General features: G+C 38.4%; 1 protein-coding gene across 2 annotated transcripts in view; it reads left to right on the top strand.

The window, feature by feature from the left end:
• Window positions 1-19,948, top strand: part of gtf3c1.L (general transcription factor IIIC subunit 1 L homeolog) — a 62,581-nt gene that overhangs the window by 13,739 nt on the left and 28,894 nt on the right. Inside the window, exons 9-22 of one of the 2 annotated variants that reach the window (XM_041576503.1) lie at window positions 431-737; window positions 1,421-1,590; window positions 2,285-2,430; window positions 7,160-7,313; window positions 8,084-8,184; window positions 9,075-9,256; window positions 9,491-9,787; window positions 10,041-10,186; window positions 11,965-12,062; window positions 13,787-13,883; window positions 14,179-14,356; window positions 16,692-16,818; window positions 17,985-18,120; window positions 19,721-19,802. In XM_041576503.1, the coding sequence (XP_041432437.1) occupies window positions 431-737; window positions 1,421-1,590; window positions 2,285-2,430; window positions 7,160-7,313; window positions 8,084-8,184; window positions 9,075-9,256; window positions 9,491-9,787; window positions 10,041-10,186; window positions 11,965-12,062; window positions 13,787-13,883; window positions 14,179-14,356; window positions 16,692-16,818; window positions 17,985-18,120; window positions 19,721-19,802 (2,221 nt within the window). Of the gene's footprint in view, window positions 1-430; window positions 738-1,417; window positions 1,591-2,284; window positions 2,431-7,159; window positions 7,314-8,083; window positions 8,185-9,074; window positions 9,257-9,490; window positions 9,788-10,040; window positions 10,187-11,964; window positions 12,063-13,786; window positions 13,884-14,178; window positions 14,357-16,691; window positions 16,819-17,984; window positions 18,121-19,720; window positions 19,803-19,948 lie in introns of both variants that reach the window. The other variant, XM_041576502.1, reaches the window with a different exon arrangement.

The following is a 19,948-nucleotide window of genomic DNA, read 5'->3' as shown; positions in this document are numbered from 1 at the left end:
GACAGTTTGTCCATTTTTGTTGTACAGACCTATAACATTTAGTTGTATGTCTGTGATACTCTGCACCTCACCTTTAGCATGTATACTTTTATACTATAGATACAAGATTTGGACTATATCTTATATATTGTGTATATATATATTATATATAATATAGTCTGCTGTCAAAACTCTTGAAGTTCTGAATAGGCATCTCTTTGTAAAACATACAAAAGGATCAGTACCATAAGTTACTGGAACCACTAAAAAAGTCAAGATGACCTGTTTGTGATCAAATACTGAGATTGCCAGTAAGTCATGGCACTACATAAAAGGCTTGATTGTTGTTATTGTAGATTATTGCAATCATAAAATATTATATGATACACAGTGGTAATAGAGCAATAAATGTCTGTGTTGCTCATCTTTCTTCATCTGTTCCCCTTTTCAGGGATTCATGGAAGACGAAGGTCGTCAAAGAACAACAAAATTTATTTCCCATGTATTTGTTGAAGAAAGTGACTTGCGTAGGCAGTTTTTAGAAGAAAAGGCAAAAAGTGAAAAGCTGTCAATGTTTAGTTTAACATCTGTACAAAAAGTTGGAGAAAACTCAACGGCTGCTGAAGACAATACATTCTTAGAGGAAGAAACCCTAATTTCAGAGGAGGACATTGAGATCAAAAAGCAAAAGGAACATGAGGCAAATCCACTTCTGAGTCAGCTTTCTATTTGCCCTAGTAAGACATCAACCCCAAGAGGTATGGTTTACAATTAGCATTTTAAATGGGTTGGTTCACCTTCTTTTATATTATGACCCTATTGCATCAGCCTAAAGTTTCAGCTTCTCAATAGTGCAATGATCCAGGACTTCAAACTTGTCACAGGGGGTCACCATCTTGGTGTCTGCGACACTCACATGCTCAGTGGGCTATGAGCAGTTGTTGAGCAGCTAAGCTTAGGGGTCGTCTCAAATTATCAAGAAGAAAATGAGGTTGTCCTGTAATATAAAATGATGCTACAGGGCAGGTGCTAGTTGCACTGGTTTCTGTGCTGCCAGTTACCAAGTATCTCTATTAATTACTAATCAGCCTTATATTACGACATTTGTATTCTATGTGTACTGTATATTTTGAGTGGGTCCTTCAGCTTAGTAACTGGCAGCAGCATAGAGCATGTGCCGTGAGTCAGCAGAGAAGAAGTTGGGGAGCTATTGGGACATCTTTGGAGGCACAGATCTTTACTGCTGAATGGTTGTGGTTGCATTGGGCTGGTATAGAAGCTGAAACCATAATGTACAACATTTCTAGCTACTTCTTTAGTTCTCCTTTAACATGCAACATAGTATAGTTTGCATATATGTATGTATAAATAAATGTTTAAATAGCTATAAATATTGTATTACAATGATATATGCTTAAATGTAATGACATTCCATTAGCAGTTAAATCCAAGATTCTTCTACAAAGAGCTTTGTCTAAAGATGGAGACAAGAGTTCTGTTCTATCAGAAAATGAGTGTAGCCAGGACAGCTTCCAGCTAGAATCCAACGTTTCCACCATATCTGCACATTCTGAAGATGAAGATGATGTTTCAGTAATCGAAGAAATTCCTGTGAGTGAAATACTTCCCAACCAATTTTATCCTTTCCAGTCATATTTCTTGCTGTACCTCTGCATCCTCACGAACATCTGAATGTTTATAAAAATTGGCTCTCCTTGAATTTGAATTACAGGTATGGGACCTGTTATCCAGAATGCTCGGTACCTGAGGTTTGCCGGATAACGGCTCTTTACATATAATGTGTATAAGCTTACTTTTTTTCGGTGGGTCCGGTTGACATGCCCCAGACCTTCAGTACAGGGGAGTAGTTCACTAGGATTTCATTATGGCAGACAGGCATCAATCTGGAATCTGAAACACCAAGGAGTAGAATTCTACTCCTTGGTGTTCCGGATTGATGTCTGCCTGCCATAATGAATTCCGAGTGAACATTAAATAAACCCAATAGGCTGGTTTTGCCTCCAAAAATTATATCTTCGTTTGGAACAATGCACTGTTGTATTTTTCCAGAGAAAAAAGAAATAATTTTAAAAAACTATTTGGATAAAACTGAGTCTATGGGAGATGGCCTTTCCATAATTCAGAGCTTTGTGGATAATGATTTTCCGGATAATGGATCCCATACCTGTACTACAAACTGATATGCATGAGGCCATATCTTGCTAGCATCATTTGAGATTCCTCCACCATTGCTTAAATAAAACCATTGTTTAATATAAACATATATTACATCTTACATATACAGGATAAGAAAGAGAAAATATATAAAGGCAGAAGAAGTTCTAAACAAGGAGTATCAGAACGATCACATGAAACCTATCGACTCTTGAAAAGACGAAACATTATTGTGGAGGCTATTAAAAACCTGCGTTTAGTGGAGAGCTTGTTCACGTAAGTGTACTGGTTAGTTTTGAATCTAGTGGGGTTTTGTTTCCTTTAGGTAGCTTTCAAAAAAAAAAAAAAAAAAAACAACATTTCTCCATTGTCTGCTTGGGGGACACAGGGACAGTGGGGTATAGCTGGTGGAGGAGGATACCACAATAGAAGAACAGAACTGACTCCTCCCTCTCTGGCTATACCCCCCCGCAGCCCAAGTCAGTTTTTTTGTTGTGTCCTCAGGAGGTAGGACGTGCAGCTTACTCTGGTCTCTATAGTCAGTGTTTTACTGACACCTGAAGGTGCTCCTAATCCCTACACCGAGTAAGAGGTTAACAATGACATCTTCCAGTGTGGTCTTATTCTCCAGGGTCTATTGTGAGACTGTCACTGACCACCCAGCCTCGAACATCTCCTTTGCCTCATAGGAGGAGAACGGCTGGCCGGATGACATGGAGGGAGCTGTACCTGTTACTTGGTGAGTATGTTTTCTCCCCATACTTCCTCCCAGTGCCTTCCCATGACTTAGAAGTGGTCAGGGATTAGGCAGGGAAACCGAAAGACAAGGATGGAGCAACCGGGTGAGTGCCATTCCTGTTCACTGCACCGCACTCGGACGGGTGTGGTTGCTATGGAAATGGGTCCTGGACTTGCCGCACTTAGCGATGAGCCGGAACACAGCTGGGACTCCACCAATTTTTTATACTGGAGCCAAAAAAATTGTGCGCCTCCCGGCATGCTCACACAGTGGGGTTTTCGCACCAAGTCACACAGGCGTATAGGACAGGCTGCTCAGACTGTATCTGAACAGTATGTGCACAGGCACATACTAGCCTTCCCCCGCTCCTTTTCCGGCCTTCCTGCAAACTGCTGTTTCAGACCCAGCTCAGTGCAGGGCTAGTTATCTGAGGGCCTCCTTTTTCTAAGGGAACATCTACAGCATCAACTAAAATGTTGGCGTGTCCCAAATGTCTTTCTGCCAAATAGGCATAAAGAGCCCATATGTGCTAGCTGTAAGCCAACAGCCATGGCTTCGGAACCCCCAGGTCCTACTAGGGTTGCCACCCTTTCCAGAGAAAAAAAAATACCGGCCTTTCTATATATTTATCTTTTTTCCCCTATTAATAACATTGGGATCAACCATCATTTTGCCGGCCAGGCCGGTAAAATACCGGCCAGTTGGCAACCCTAGCTCCTACTCAGGCCCAAAGGTCCCCTCAGAGGGATACAGTAACAGCACCCACAGATTTATTGCACTCCTATGCACAGGCCATCCTGGAGTGAGCATCCCAGCTACCAAAAGTGATCCATAGATGGGCACAGTCATTAGATAAGCTCTTTTGTGGACTGGACAACCCGATTGAGAAGTCATCTAAACGGAGGGCCCCATCCGATGAGGAGAGTGATGGTGGTTTCAGAAACCAGTCCCCTCCTCCATCACACACCACTCTCTCAGAAGGAGAAATTTTCATGCAGTGAGAAGGAGGAGGAATCCTGCTCTAACGGCAGACTGGAATCTCCAGCTCGCATATGTCTTCCTCCTATTCCAAGAACAATCAGAAAGATACAAGGAGAAAGGACAACACTTATCCTAATAGCTCCCAGGTGGCCTTGTCGTATGTGGTTCTTGGACCTCAGTTACCTCTCTGCAGAGGATGTCTGGATCCTTCGTCCAATACCGAATCTCCTTTCCCAAGGACCCATACAACATCCAAAACCATTAGGCCTCAGATTGACAGCGTGACTCTTAAGACCCAGATCCTAAAGCATAAGTGGTTAAAGTAATGCGGGCTGCCCACAAACCAGTTCTGCAAGGATTTACCACAGGGTATGGAACACATACCAGCAGTGGTGTGCACTCCATTCCCAACCTACTGTATTTCCTACAGGACGGGCTATTCGAGGGTCTCTCTTTAAGATCTGGAACAAGATAGAGCGATCGCACACCCACGGCAGCCCTTAACGATAGTAGCTTGGTGCTCAGTATCGGAGGACACGGCAACCTCCAATGTAGATACAGGAACGGAATATATTGGCACACAAAGCTTTTGCAGCAGGATACCCTTGCTTTAATTCAAAAAGTGCGGGATGTGCAACGTTTCGGGGCCAGGCTTGAGAAAGGGGCATGGCCCCGAAACGTTGCACATTCTGCACTTTTTGAATTAAAGCAAGGGTTACCTGCTGCAAAAGCTTTGTGTGCCAGTATATTCTGTTCCTGTATCTCTCTTTAAAGGAAAACTATACCCCCCAAACAATGTAGGTCTCTATTAAAAGATACTGAGTAAAACAGCTCATCTGTAAAACTCTGCTTCATGTAAATGAACCATTATCATAATAATATACTTTTTTAGTATTATATGCCATTGGGTAATCATAAATAGAAAATTGCCATTTTAAAAAATAAGGGCCGCCCCCTGGGATCGTAGGATTCACTGTACTCACATACAAACCACATGTAAGGTCACATGAGCCAATTAACAGACAGAGTTCTGCCTTTTGCTTCCACACTTCTTCCTGTTACAGTTAGTGTTTTAGTATTTCTGGTCAGGTGATCTCTGAGGCAGCACAGATAGAGTCACGAAATGGTGGTTCAAGGCAAGAGATGTAAAAAGGGCAATATTTATGTAAATATATATTCCAGTTTGGTAAGATTCTTTAATATGTCATTCAATTTGATATAAACTATCTGTTGCTTAAGTGTTCATTTTGGGGGTATAGTTTTCCTTTAAGATTGCCTAAGTTACAGATCTCTGCCTTGTCTGTCTTATTCCAAAAATGAGACTGGCTCACTTACCAGATGTAAGGACTTTTCTACAAGAAGTAACTCGCCTAGCTCCGCCAGTTCAGGCACCGGCTCCAACTTGGGACCTCTCCTTGGTCTTACAGGCACTCCAAGAAACAACATTTGGATCCATGGACTACGTCTCTCTGCAGTTCTTCACATTCAACACAGTGTTCCTAATGGACATTTTGTCAGCGAGGAGAGTGTCTGAACTCAATGCCTTATCATGCTAGACTCCTAGTTTTCCATTCTGATCGAGCAGTACTGCAGACAGTACCGTCATTCCTTCCCAGGGTGGCCCAGCCTTCCATCTAAACCAGGAAATCACCATCTCGACCTTCTGTCCATCACCATCCAAGGATAAGGAGGTGCCGCTAACTTCACTGGACCCAGTCAGGGCCCTCAAGTTCGATCTTCACAGAATCCAAGAAATACGCAAGTCGGATACACTGTTTTTTCTTACCAGTGGGGTCTCAACAAGGCATGCCGGCTTCCAAATCCACAATATCACGATGGATCAAACAGGCCATCCAACTGGCTTACATTTTGACGTAAAACCCCTTCAACCTCACTTAAGGTGCACTCCACCAGAGGAATGAGCACTTCGTGGGCCTTCCAAACCAAGTCTCTGTGGAACAGCTCCGCAAGGCAGCTACGTGGTCATCTATCCACTCATTCACACACGCCTCAGTAGGAAGGTACTTCAAGCTGCAGTGGTCACATCCATATACGCCTATCCTTCCCACCCTATCTCGGGGGACAGCGTTGGTACGTCCCCACTGTCCATGTGTCCCCCAAGCAGATAATGGAGAAAAGGACATTTAGTGTAGTCACCGTTAAATCTTTCTCTTCAGTCGCTTGGGGGACACGGCTTCCCGCGCTGGATAGGGGTTATCTCTGCAATTCAGACGTGGTTAGTACTATTACTTCACAATGGATACCGTTAGGTTTTTCAGTTACTAAAATTATAGGACTTCTTTGGTACAAACTGACTTGGGCTCCGCCTGCTGGGGGTATAGCCAGCGAGGGAGGAACCAGTTCTGTTCTTCTATTGTTGTGTCCTCCTAGTTGCACCAGCTATATCCCTGTATCCCCCAAGCGACTGAAGAGAAAGAGATTTAACGGTGACTACACTAAATCTCCTTATTTCAGTGATTAAGGTCTGTGTACTATAAGGATATCTCTAAATAATGAGTTCAGTGGTGATATGTTTTGGTCGCCGAGGATGAGTAGAGTATAACAGTGCTTTATTAGCAGGCTCATGCAGCCATTACACAACAGTAAGCAACTCTAACACCATAAGCTGTATAGAAAGTATGCTCATAGTGCAAGTTGATCCAGGGACTAGTCCGATTGCCATTTTGGAGTCAGGAAGGAATTTTTTCCCCCTCTGAGGCAAATTGGAGAAGCTTCAGATGGGTTTTTTTTTTTGCCTTCCTCTGGATCAACTAGCAGTTAGGCAGATTAAAAAAAAAAAAAAAAAACTAAAAGATTGAACTTTATGGATGTGTGTCTTTTTTTTCAACCTTACTTACTATGTTACAGTATAAGTCTTGAGCACAGTGACATCTACAGGCCATTTGTACAAACACCACAAGTGGTCAGAAAGAATCAAGACAATTTCCCTTTATACACATCTATAAAACAGACTACAATTTTTAAGTTTAGGTAAATTTTTGCATTAATTATAGGTATTAATGGGGGTCCTAAATTCAGCCTTAAATAAGCGTTTATAAGCTGCTTTGAACAATGACATAATAGTAGAAGAATCTATTATCCAAGACTTGAACATTTTAAAGTCTAACTTTAAACAATGGTTTTTTGTATTTTTTTTTTCTTTAATTATTCCAATACTAATTATTATAGTGAAACCTTAATGTTACATACCCTGATTTTACGCAGCCCTGCCGTTTCCCCATTTTGTGTGGTCCCACCAATTTATATATTTTTTTCTTCATCCAGGCTTCAGAAGATGATCATGGAGCATGAGAAACTGGAAGGTGTATCCACAAAATGCTGCAAAAAATCCATCTTGAGACTAGTTCATAAACTTTCTCAAGAAGGACTTCTAAGGTTGTACCGGACCACAGTGGTACAGGATGGAATAAGTAAAAAAGTTAGTTGTGTGTTTTAAAACAAATACTCCTGGGTTAGGAACAAAGACATTTCTGCTTATTGCTAGTAGTCTGAAAGTAGATTTTTATGATTTTTTAAGTTGCCTGTAGACTTTATAACTGCACACTTAAAGGGTAGTTCACCTTTAACTTTTAGTATGTTATAGAATAGCTAATTCTAAGCAACTTTTCAATTGGCCTTCATTTTTTTCTTTTTTTATAGTTTTTGAATTATTTGCCTTGTTGTTCTGACTCTTTCCAGCTTTCAAATGGGGGTCACTGACCACATCTAAAAACAAATGCTCTGTGAGACGACAACATTTGTTGTTAGCACTACTTTTTATTACTTATATTTCTGTTCAGGCCTTCTCCAATTGGTATTCCATAACCTTTGCAAATCTGTGCATGGTTGCTTGGGTAATTTGGACCCTAGCAACCAGAAATTCTAAATTGGAGCCCTGCTTAGCAGAATAAAAAGCTAAATAACAAAAAAAAAAAACATACATTTTACAACATGCTAAAAGTTCATTTAAAAGTGAAAAATCACTCTTAAATTCAATAATTAGTATTGTGTCTATGTACCAAAGTTTACAAATAGGCATGGATTAAAAATGAAGTGGGGGGTAGAGTGATTTAATTCTTTAAAGCCTTTGCCAAAACAAGATATGTTTTAGTGTAATCAAAGCATATTATTATCAAGTTGGTTATATATTTTTTAGTTATAGTTTAGTTATAATGCTCTATTTTTAAATAGTGATTGCTGTTCTGGCAGGTGGAGCTTGTTGTTCACCCTTCAATTAATCCTAATGATCCTCTAGTGAAAAGTGCGATTGAGCAAATACGCTTTCGTATCTCCAATTCAACAGGAAACAGGTACGAAAAGCAGCAATTTAATCTTCATTTGTTTGGGTTGTGTAGGGGTAATGTAGTAAAAGATGCAAAGTGTTCTTCAGACTTAATCAAGGACAATCAATCAGATTTTTTCTTTCAGTTAACAGATCCGTAAATGCTAGCTATTAATTGGTTGCTATAGGTTATTAGACCTTGGCCAAATTTAAATATTATATCAATTAAGAAAGTGCAGACTTGAGGTATGGAGATCCAAATTACAGAAAGATCCATTTTCCAGAAGACCCAGGTCCCAAGCATTCTGGATTACAGGTCCCATACCTGTACTAGATAACACAGAAGCAGACGGCTGCTGTTTTATTTATTGTGCAACAGTGACTTTTGGCCTAGCTTACCCTTAACCTTACTGGTTTCTCTGACTGGTAACTGTGTGTGTCACATCTCAGGTGCCTATATCATATCGTACTATGTCAGAACCCCCTTCCTGACAGCTGTGTGTTCAAACTTTTATAGTAAGATGCAAAATAACATATAGGAGTGGAACAGAGAGCAATATTGGGTACTGCCAATGGAAACCTTTGTATGTTTAGAAAGCCTGAGCCAGATTGCCTGAAATTGCCTCTGTTGCCCGAAAAGCACAGGGTTACTGTATTATTGGAAGCTTTTGTTATTGTGTGTCACATATTCTAATGTAGACTCAGCTGAATGGACATGTACAGTATATTTTAATCATTTATATTGTATGCTTTTGTTTTATATTTTGAACATGTATGTTGTATATATTGTTCAATGGTTTTTAAGAACATTAAAGTAGCACATGGGGTTTGAATATCCAGTATTCATGATATGGCAGATTCCATTGCTATTGTCCTATAGTTCATCAATAAGTATTTTGTTTTGATTCCTGCTTTCAGGACACGTTCTCCACAGGGCATGGGCAATTCAAACAAGGCAGAAGCAGATGATCACAGTAAAGAGGGAACAGTGACAAAAACACACAATGCTCCATCACATCATCCTAACAGCTCTACTAAAGTGCAGCATACTGATGAGAAGATGGGAATTACGCCATTAGTGAATTATCATCCAGTAATAGGTACAATTGAGGAGGATATAGGAGTGTATTTCGTATAGAACCACTGTTGCATATTGTGTGAAAATATTGGAAATGGCCAAATATATTAGTATTAATATCTGAGAAATTACTATTGCTCTTACTGGCTGCAGATTATACTGCTAAGCTAATGTTCACCATCAGTGATGATATGTTATAGGTTTAAACAATTAATAAGATCAAATCTTTTTTTTTTTTTTTTTTTATCTTCCTAAGTTCCAGGACTTGGACGCTCACTTGGCTTTCTTCCTAAAATGCCCAGACTGAAAATAACACACCTTTTTCTCTGGTATATTGTCCATGGTCACCATATGAGAAAACTTCCACAAGAACAACAAGCCACTAAAGATGCTGCTTCCAGCCATGCCATGGGGGAAGAACCTGTTAATGCCGAATCCACTGTTACTGACGACGTTTCATGTCCAAAGGATGGAGAAACACCTCCAGAAAGTCAGACTTTGAATTGTCAGGAACCCTTTGTAGATCCTACTCCAGAGCAGATTGTGGAAACTGGTAGGCTAAAATAAATATTTGTAACCTAAGATAGAGCAAAAATAAAAATACTGAAAATGCAGAAAATACTCTGTAAAAATCAACTGTAACCCATAAAAACTCTGCTGTAATATTAATAACTGAAGGCAAAGTCAATATAACCATGATATAATTTTTGCAGTTTTCTCACCAATAGGTAAAAAGTTTGGTGCCCTGTTCTTTTGAATTTGTGTGTAATCTTATTCTTCTATTCTTTCATTGCCTGCCACTGCAGTATATGTTAATGACTCCACTTGGATGAGATATGTTCCACCTTCTACTGTACATAGTGAATATGGGCCTGGCTGGGTTCTCGTTAGTGATATTCTGCTTTGTTTGCCCCTCTCAATCTTCATAAAGATTGTTCAAGTCAGTTACAAGGTAAGCCATTTATTGTCATGATTAGTAAAGAAGAGTGCAGTGAGAGAGAGTAAAGTGTTCATGGTTACTATGTTTAACAATAAAGCATGGTTTAGGATGCTTGGTAGCATTCAAAATTGTTTTATTGAAGGCTGCTACTGTCTCATTATTCCTCCCTAAGTTTTTTTAGAAGCTTACAGATGAGGAAAAACACTCCAAAAAGCAAATATAGATTAGAAGGCATAAATAATCTGGCTAAACCAGAATAAAAATTTACAGAAACACGCAAACAACAAACAGAATGAAGATCTTTATTATGGGCTCTCCGGATAGAGAGCACAAAATCAGCTGTGAGATTTCAGAGAGACAATATCTTTTTAGACAGTATACATAGCTAACATTATCTTCATTTGTTTCTTGCATCAGTGATAAGAACATAAGCATTTTTAGCTTTCAAATTTTTGAACCTAGGAGTTTATTTTTTTCTTCTTGCAAACCTATTAGGTTACCCCCTGGATTATATCGTAATTTCCTTAAATAAAAAATAGTGGGTGTTGTCCAGGTTTTCTAGAAAGCAGAGGGTATCAAAATTTGCAGTCCAGGAGACACTATCATAATATCCTTCCAGTCTGTGTCAAGAAACAAGTATGTCTCTGTTAAGTGTCTTTGCGCATTTTTTACATGAACTCAACTGAATGAACTTGTGTTAAAATGGGGTAATATATTTTCTCTTCAATGTTGTGAGCTTTAAAGGGATTTATAATATAAATCCCTTTAAGATTTTTAATAACCTGTTTATAACTGCAAATAACTGCAATGAATTTGAAATTAAAAGAGGTTTTAGAAATGATGCAACCCAAGTAGTTTCATTAGGTGATTTAAAGGGATACTGTCAGGGAAAACATGTTTTTTTTTTTTGTTTTTTTTTTTTTTTCAAAACACATCAGTTAATAGTGTTGCTCCAGCAGACTTCTACATTAAAATCCATTTTTCAAGAGAGCAAATGCAATTTTTTATATTTACTTTTGAAATCTGACATGGAGGTAGACTTATTGTCAGTTTCCCAGGTGCCCCCAATCATGTGACTTTTGCTCTGATAAACTTCAGTCACTCTTTACTGCTGCATTGCATGTTGGATTGATATCACCCCCTTCCATCACCTCAGCCCAACCCACCAGCAGAACAATGGGAAGGACACCAGATAATAGCTCCCTGGTAGATATAAGAACTCAATAGTAAAAACCCATGTCCCACTGCGACACCTTCAGTTACGTTGAGTAGGAGAAACAATAGCCTGCCAGAAAGCAGTTTCATAGTGCAGCACTGGCTCTTTCAGAAAGCACATGACCAGGCAAAGTGACCTGAGATGGCTGCCTACACACCAATATTACACAAAAATAAATACATTTGTTGGGTTAGGAATTACATTTTACATGGTTTAGTGAATTATTTGCAGTGTAATTTAGAAATAAAAACTACATCTTAAAAATCATGACAGAATCCCTTTAACCTCAAGAGATGAAGCAGACCGCATAAAGGAGTAAGGAATCAACTTATTTTTGTACATATAGAATACAAGAATACTATTTGTACATAAAGAAAGAATGCACGAAATCTAAGTTTCAGCTCAGGATCCTACCATTTTTTTCCATCTTACTCTTGAGTGCCTGGTATTACTGACTCCAAATGATGTGACCTTAAAAGCACTCAACACGCACTTTGAGTGTGAGTTAAATTTTGCCATTATCGTGCTTTTGAAATTCTATAAAGAGTTTAATTATTGGTGCCTTTTTTTGCAGGTGGATAATCTTGATGACTATCTAAATGATCCAGTAAAAAAACACACATTGATCAGATGTTTGCCAAGACCTATGCGTCAGCAGCTGCTGTACAAAAGGTTTGCTTTATAGCACTGTCATTTGTAATATGTTACTGTTGCTTAAAATTTTATTTGAAAGCTTTCTCCCTGATGAAATCCCCTTTATAATGAGTGGTAGGCGTGTCTCAAAGATCTGTCACAGGAAGTCCTCCCTTTCTCTTCTTCACTATAGGGAGGGGCTAACTTATTTGGTGGGTTTCGGGGGGAGGGGCAGGAATCTATGGCACCGACACTCAAGTACAGAATGCCAGTTATTAGATGCCACATTTATTGGTTTCTGTTTATTCAGTGCAGATTGTGAGTTTCCTGATCCCATTTAGCATAAACAGGCTGGCATTGAAAAGTTTTGTTTTTTTCTTAAATTTGCATTTCGTATCAAACAATACAGAGGGCAATAACCCCTTAATTAAGAGAGGAAGTTAACGTGAGATAGAGAGGAGAGAAAAACAAGTAGGAGAGGGTGAGCTGGGTAAGCTTATCAGTCATAAATTCCTGTGGTTTCTGGGGCTCCATTAGGGCGACGCATTCGCCTCCAACCATGGTCCCCAAATGGCTTCAAATATATCAGGGCATCCTCGGGCCAGTTTCTGCTTGGGTAAAGAGTTATTCATGATTTTTTTCCAGAAACTTTATGCAGATGGCCCCATGGATTTCCAGTGTAGCAATATTGTCTTTTTGCATTGTAGAACAGTTGTGTAAATTGCACAATTTAGCCGGGGGTCTTCGTGGTATCGCTTCCACAATACACAGAAGGCATAGGCTGGGTGGGCATATATTAGGGAATGCTAAGGGGTTTCAGCATAATTAAGTATCTCTTGCCAACATCTCTGAATAATTGGGCATTCCCAGAAGACATGGAGGAATGTACCCACCGCATTTTGACATACAGGACACTGGTCTGAGACTCCAGAATAAATCCTAGCTAATCTTTGTTGGTGAGATAAACTGTATTAAGGAATTTGGGCATTCAGAAGTTCAAACTATTTCTATATTCTCCTGTGGCCCAGGTGTTGTGGGGGTGAGTGCTTTTTCAGCCGGGATGCTTCGCATGTACCTTTTCCCAATGCTCATTGCCAGAAGCCTGGCTTTTACTGTGCCAAAGGCTATGTGCTATGGCCTTCCAACTGCTGTACCTGTGTAAATAAAGGTTAATTTAAAGTAAGTTGTGCCCATCCCAGGAGCCAATGGAAGGTTAGATGTCACTTAAAGGAGCAGTTCACCTTTCAGTTAACTTTTAGTTTGTTTATAGAATTACTTATCCTAAACAACTTTTCATTTGGCCTCAAATGGGGGGGGTCATTGATCTCTTAAAAAAACTATTGCACTGTGATGCTACAATTTTATTTATACTGTTACTCTGTATTACTTTATCTTTTTATTCAGGGGTATCCTATTCATATTCCAGTTTTTCATACATTCCCTGGTTGCTAAGGTAATTTATATGCTAGCAACCAGATAACTGCTAAAAGGGAAATTATTAAAAGCCACAAATAATAAATAAATGAAGACTGGTTGCAAATTGACTCAGAATATCCGTCTCAGAATTTCCTTACATTATACGAATATTTAACTCAAAGCTGAACAAGCCTCTTAAACCTGTCAGTATTACTTAAACAAAGTAAAACACTAAAATGAAACGGGCTCTAGTTTCCAGATGACCCCCTCTAAATGCTAGGTAAAGACAATCACTATAGATTCTCATAATGATGACAGTGATCTAATGCATTATTTTTCCCCCTTAGGAGATATGTCTTCTCTGTTTTCCAAGGTCTCCAAAAATTAAGCTGCATGGGATTGGTGCAGTTTGGTTCAACAGAAAAGTTTCAAGACAAAGACCAGGTTACAAATGTTAACTTGCTTTTACCGCATCTTAGACCTTATTATTTTCTTGAGCTTTCATAGGTGTCTTCTCCAGGGTTGTCCGAATCAGGGCTTTTCCTTTTTGGACTGACCCCCTGATCATGGATTACAATAATTTGATGCTAATATAATAATTATAACTAAAAATAGTGTATATTTTATTTTGATAATATTTTATTAGAATATTTAATATGTATATTGTGCAACTCCTATCCCTCTCCTGCTTTGCCAAAACATTTGAAATATAGATTTTTCTTAACTTTCTCCTTTGTAGATATTTTTATATGTGAGAAAGAAAGCAACCATTGTTGACACAACAGCCTGTGATCCACATTATAACCTTGCCCAAGGAAGCAAGCCTTTTGACAAGCGATTTTATACTTTTGATACTTTGCAAGAAGCGGAGAGATTTTGGTTTGATTTGCAGTTTGTCTGTTTGAATACACCTTTAGGTAAGACTCTATTGAAGACTTGGCTTTATTTATATTTGCACCGTTTTATGCAGAGAAAGACTTCTTGAATAATAATTTTTAATATTACTTTGCCTCCTGACTCCCTGTTTATTTGTAAGTCAGGCAATAGAAGTGTTAAATGATTCCCTCCACTAACATGGATATCAATGTGTGTGTAAGTCTACTTGCTTAAAAGGTACTAAGTTTTGCTCTTTATGCCAAAATGAGTACATTCTTGCTTAATAGTAGCGTATGAAGTTATTATTACATACACTTCAGTATTTTAACTTTTTTATGGCTAGTTCTTGAATGCAACTGACTTGGTATAAAGCTTCAAAAAACATCAACATTATCCAACTTAAAAGGCACCTATCACAGCCAAAATCAAACACATATTAACAATCTGACCAGTACAACCTAAACACGTTTAATCAAGCTACATATATCGTTTTTTGAAAAAAAAAACAGCAGGTTTTAAAAAATCCCTTACTTTGTCAAGTGGGTTCTTTCACTGAGGGAGTCCATACTGTGACTATAACATGCAAATGAGCTCACAAGCAAGCTCAGATTGAAGAACTTTCCTGAGTATTCTACCCAGAATGGCTAACTTTAGTAAACTCCTTCACTAGAAGTATCAGGAGATTTCCCTATCTTGTCATCTGCTGGTTATGTTATTATGCAAATGAAGGGCACACACTAACTTCCAGATAGGTGGCAGCACTACTGAACAGCAGCTAACACAGAGGTTTGGCTGATTTGAAAATAGCTAAGAAGGGTTGCTAAGCAACCAAGGAATTTCAACGGAGCATGTGCGAGATTTCAGAGCTGTGAAGATATAGGTAGGAGGAGCCAGTGAAATCCAAGATGCCTGCCTCAGCTAGAACTGCAGTGGAGATAGGGGAGATTTTGCAGAAGGGATGATGATTTACATTATACAAACTAACTATACAAACTAACTGTTTTAAAAATCAGATTTATTGAACTTTCACATAGTGTCTTTACTTAGTAAATGATTTTAGTTATGATTGGTGCCCTTTAAAAGTGTGCACAAACTATTTTTTATTGTTAACAATGTCTTGCATATTTGCCAGTATTTTAAAATAAAACACCTGGGACATTTAAACCATGCCCATTTACATCTGTGATCTACAATAACCCCACCCTTTTAGGAATAAGCTATGTCCTGTTTGGGGTCCACTTGCTGGAGCTGTCAGAGCAAATTTGGAACAGTCATAAATGATTTATCATACACCTTGTATACACACACGGGTGTAAGATTTATTAACACTGGGCCTGTGAAGAAAGTTTATAGGGTTTAAAGCAGCAGTTAAGGGCTTTACTATAAACTGCCAAGCTGGAAATTAACTTAACTTAAGTGTTTATATTAGATGTGCAGTGCATCCATGATTCAGGTGAGGATTTGGCTTAATCTCAAACCATTTTTGTAGTTCAGATTAAGTTTGACTGAGCACTCTAATGTATATAACTTTATATTGCTGGACAACAGCAATCTATAATTTTGTTCCACATGATGCAATCTAAAAAATAAAAACAAATTTAAATTAAAATATGCAAATTATTGTGTGGATTATGTTTAGTGCTTGTCTGAATATTATTTGAATGATTTAGAGCAACCTGAATGTATACATATCCAAATATCTTCTACACCACCAGTAAATCTCACATTTTTCAGCAAATATGAACACTTGCAAGGGTCCATGCAGTTGTATATGGGAGTGAGCCTAAAAAATGTACACCCTTCCCAGTGAATTGCAGTTTCCTTGTCCTTCAACACCACTGCTGAACTGAATCTTTTTGAAAAAATGGTAAAGCTGGATGTACATGGGGCAAACTGTCATCATCACTCTTGAGACAAAACAAATTGGCAGCTTTACCTTTGCATTAGTGATGAATGGGATGGGTGGGTTCTGGCCAAGAATGTGAACCCCAGTTGCGGATTTGGAAGGGTGGCTCATCAAACTTGAAGCAGGGATGTAATAGTTTTAAAAACGTTTACTTGATTGAACAAAAAATTGCAGTGCCATGTAGTACTAAGTACAATCTTAAAAAGTGTATTGCTTTGTTTCAAAGATTTATCCGCTTTTTCAATTTCCTTAGGCTACTGTATTTTCCTTTCAGTCATAGGGTTCTAGTTATATAGTTCTAAGATTCAGACATCAGCCGCTGTAAATAAGGTATTTTTTCTTAAATGATAGAGAGAAAAATGTCCTTTAAATATACATGCTTAATTTATTAGATTCTTGGGAGTGTTCAATGTGATGCACATGTATGGTACATTTCTGATATGTAATGTACACCTGCTGTTATTTTGTAGGTGTTGTCCGTATTCGTGGTAAGAAAACGAATCCTCAGGCTCAAGAGGAAAGTGTTCTCGATCCCGACAATGAGCAGGAAGAGAGATCAAATTTGGAGCGGAAAGCTGGAATTCTGGAAAGCGTCCCGTAAGTTTTTACAAACCTAATAAACTGAAGTTGCAAATTCCATCTGAAAATAAAGCAACATTTTGTGGGGAACTTTAACTGAATTAAAGTTAATTATGCTAACTGAATCCATTTCCTAATAATACTTTCTGCAAAGTTCTTAATACTAATTACTGAGTGTTCCCTTGCAATGGATTATGTGTGCTTTTCAGACACTGTCTGCTGGCTTCAGATTTATCAGAACAGCATATTGGTGGGCCATTTAGTTACTTCGAAACATATGAGAGCATATATATCAGGAGAAACCGAGATCTCCGCATTCCACCAGAGATTATATTTTTAGACATTTTATCAGTGCTTTTTTTGAAGTGATTGAGTGCATTCGGTCCAGGCAGTGTCGGACTGGCCCACCGGGATACCAGGAAAACTCCCGGTGGGCCCAGGTGTCAGGGGGCCCTTGTGCTGCTAAATAGTTGGCCTATTTCATGACCATTTCCTATTTCATTGAGAACAAAGAGGCTAAATAGATGGAATAATAGATTACAGTATGTAAAGAATAGAGACTAGGAGAATAGAGGTTGAGTGAGGAGAGAAATAATAATAGTACTGAGAGTGGGCCCCTGGTCTGTGGTTCTTTGGTGGGCCCCTGGTCTAAGGTTTTTGGGTGGGCCCCTGGTGTCCCAGTCCGACACTGGGTCCAGGTCACTGAAAGGACCTATGATGAGCTGAAGAGTTGGAGCTGCTTTCCTCCAGCTGTCTGCATATTGCTAAACCTGGCACATTCAATTAACCATGCAGCCACCAACACACTAGCCCTGAAACAGAGTTGCTGAGCTAACAGACAAACAGGGGAACTTTGAATCTTTAAATTCTAAGTTTAGATTGCCTTTGTTTGCTCATAGCCATTCTTATATCCTAGGCCCAGCATAAACAAAGAATGGGAAAAATAGCATTTATCTGGCCTTCTGGATTACATGTTTTAAGTCCTCTGGAGGCTTTATGTAAATGCATTGAAAAGCACTTACTGAAAAGTAAATATGTAATAGTATAATAGATGAATCTATTGATTTTTATATTTGTGTTTTGCCCTTTTGATCTGTGTGTTTGATTTTGGTGTTTAATTAATCTAATAATAAAAACATCAGTCTTATACTTCATAACATTTTCTTTGTTTTTTGTCTGTTTAGGGGTAGTAGAGAGGTAGTTGATGATGGCTCTATTCCTGGAGATGGACTTGGAGCTGGGGGGCTTGACTCTAGTTTTTACAGCCACATGAAGCGAAACTGGATATGGATAAGCTACATCATTAACAAACATAAGATGGTGAGCATTCAAATATGTCAAGCTGTTAATGGATTCCTCTTCTCTGGTTGTGCACTGTAGAAAAGTATTTTATAACTGTATAACTTCCTGTGCATTGCTAAAATAATAATACAAATTATAGGGTTAATGATCATTTGCCTGGTTTTCACTGTATTTAATTCTTGTTACTTCTATATTTAAACGCGTTGTTCACCTTTAAATACATTTTTATTGTGGTACAGAGAGTGATATTCTGAGACCGTTTGCAATCGTTTTCATTATTTCTCATGTGTTTTTTTTTTTTTTTAGTTATTTAGCTTTTTATTCAGCAGCTCTCCAGTTTGCAGTTTCAGCAATGTGGTTGTTATGGTCCAAATTACCATAGCAACTATGCATTGATTTGAATAAGAGACTGGAATATGAAGAGGATAAGGCCTGAAGGGCAAGACGTGTGATAAAAAGCAATAACTATACATTTGCAGGCTTACAGAGCAGTTTTTTTTTTTGTTTTTTTTATTATACGGGGTCGGTGACCCCCATTGGAAACCTGATATGATTCAGAAGAAGGCAAATAATTCAAAAAGAAAAAAATGAAGGGCAGTTGAAATGTTAACCACCCCTTAAAGCTTTAACTACATCAAAGAAGTATAAAGAAGACTGTAAGACTTTGTATAATCTGCAATTAACTCAAATATATATATTTTCCTGTCTGTTTATCTGGTGTGTGTGAACCAGGTGTGTCTTTTACCATCACTTTTTTTTTTTTATAATAAATGCTACTTTTCCCTATCCACTTCTGTTCTTTGCCAAGGATAGTGCAAACAAATTTATAAAATCCAATAGAGTGTAGGATTCAACGTCTCAGTTCAATCACAAATACTTCCATCCAATGAAGCTGATTAATCCAAATATAGTGGTAGTGATGAACTTCAATAATACGCAGTGGGTTGCTGCACCCACTGCGTATTATTGAAGTTCATCACTACCACTATATTTGGATTAAACAAATGTATGAGTTTGTATGTATGGTTACACATTGGTTTCCATGCCTTGCATTTTACTTGTGCAATAGTTGTATTTATGCATAGTTCAGTTTATCTAGAGCAGTGATCCCCAACCAGTAGCTCGCGAGTAACTTGTTGCTCTCCAACCCCTTGGATGTTGCTCCAAGTGGTCTCAAACCAGGTGCTTATTTTTGAATTCCTGGCTTAGAGGCAAGTTTTGATTGTATAAAAACCAGATGTACTGCCAAATAGAGACTCCTGTAGGCTACCAAACAGTCAATCACAGCTCTTTTTCATGTATGTGTTGCTCTAAAACATTTTTTTTATATTTAAATGTGGCTCATGAGTAAAAAAGTTTGGGGACCCCTGATCTTGAGGGACAAAGGCAGCATGGTCTGGCAGCCTCTCCTCTGTATGCAGACTGGCCCAGAATATGCAATAAAAATGGACTCTGACAGAGATTAACTGAACTCTAAGATGATCCACAAAGTTCCTGTTCTTCAGTAAACACAGGGTTGAAGTCACAGCTTGCATCCTGGATATGTGTATCTGTACATGTGCTTTATATCAAAATATGATGACACAGTCATTTTAGTAACATTTGTTTCTCTTTTCAGGACAAAGAGTCCCAAGATATTGGCTTTACAATGAGACTCCAGACATTTCTAAATAAGCATACTTTACCCTTGGGTACAAGAGGTAAATTTTAGACTCTATGTTCTTGTGTATTTTTTGCATTACTGTGCTGTATCATTAAAAAAAATAAAATACATTGCATTGTTAACTGCTGTGCATGGAAAAGCATATTTACAACAGTAATTCAAAAAGTAGTTTAGCTTTTCCTT

Source organism: Xenopus laevis, chromosome 9_10L (assembly GCF_017654675.1).
Source record: "Xenopus laevis strain J_2021 chromosome 9_10L, Xenopus_laevis_v10.1, whole genome shotgun sequence".
Taxonomy (NCBI): domain Eukaryota; kingdom Metazoa; phylum Chordata; class Amphibia; order Anura; family Pipidae; genus Xenopus; species Xenopus laevis.
Note: the sequence above shows the minus strand (reverse complement) of the source record. Positions and strands in the feature narration are given on the sequence as shown.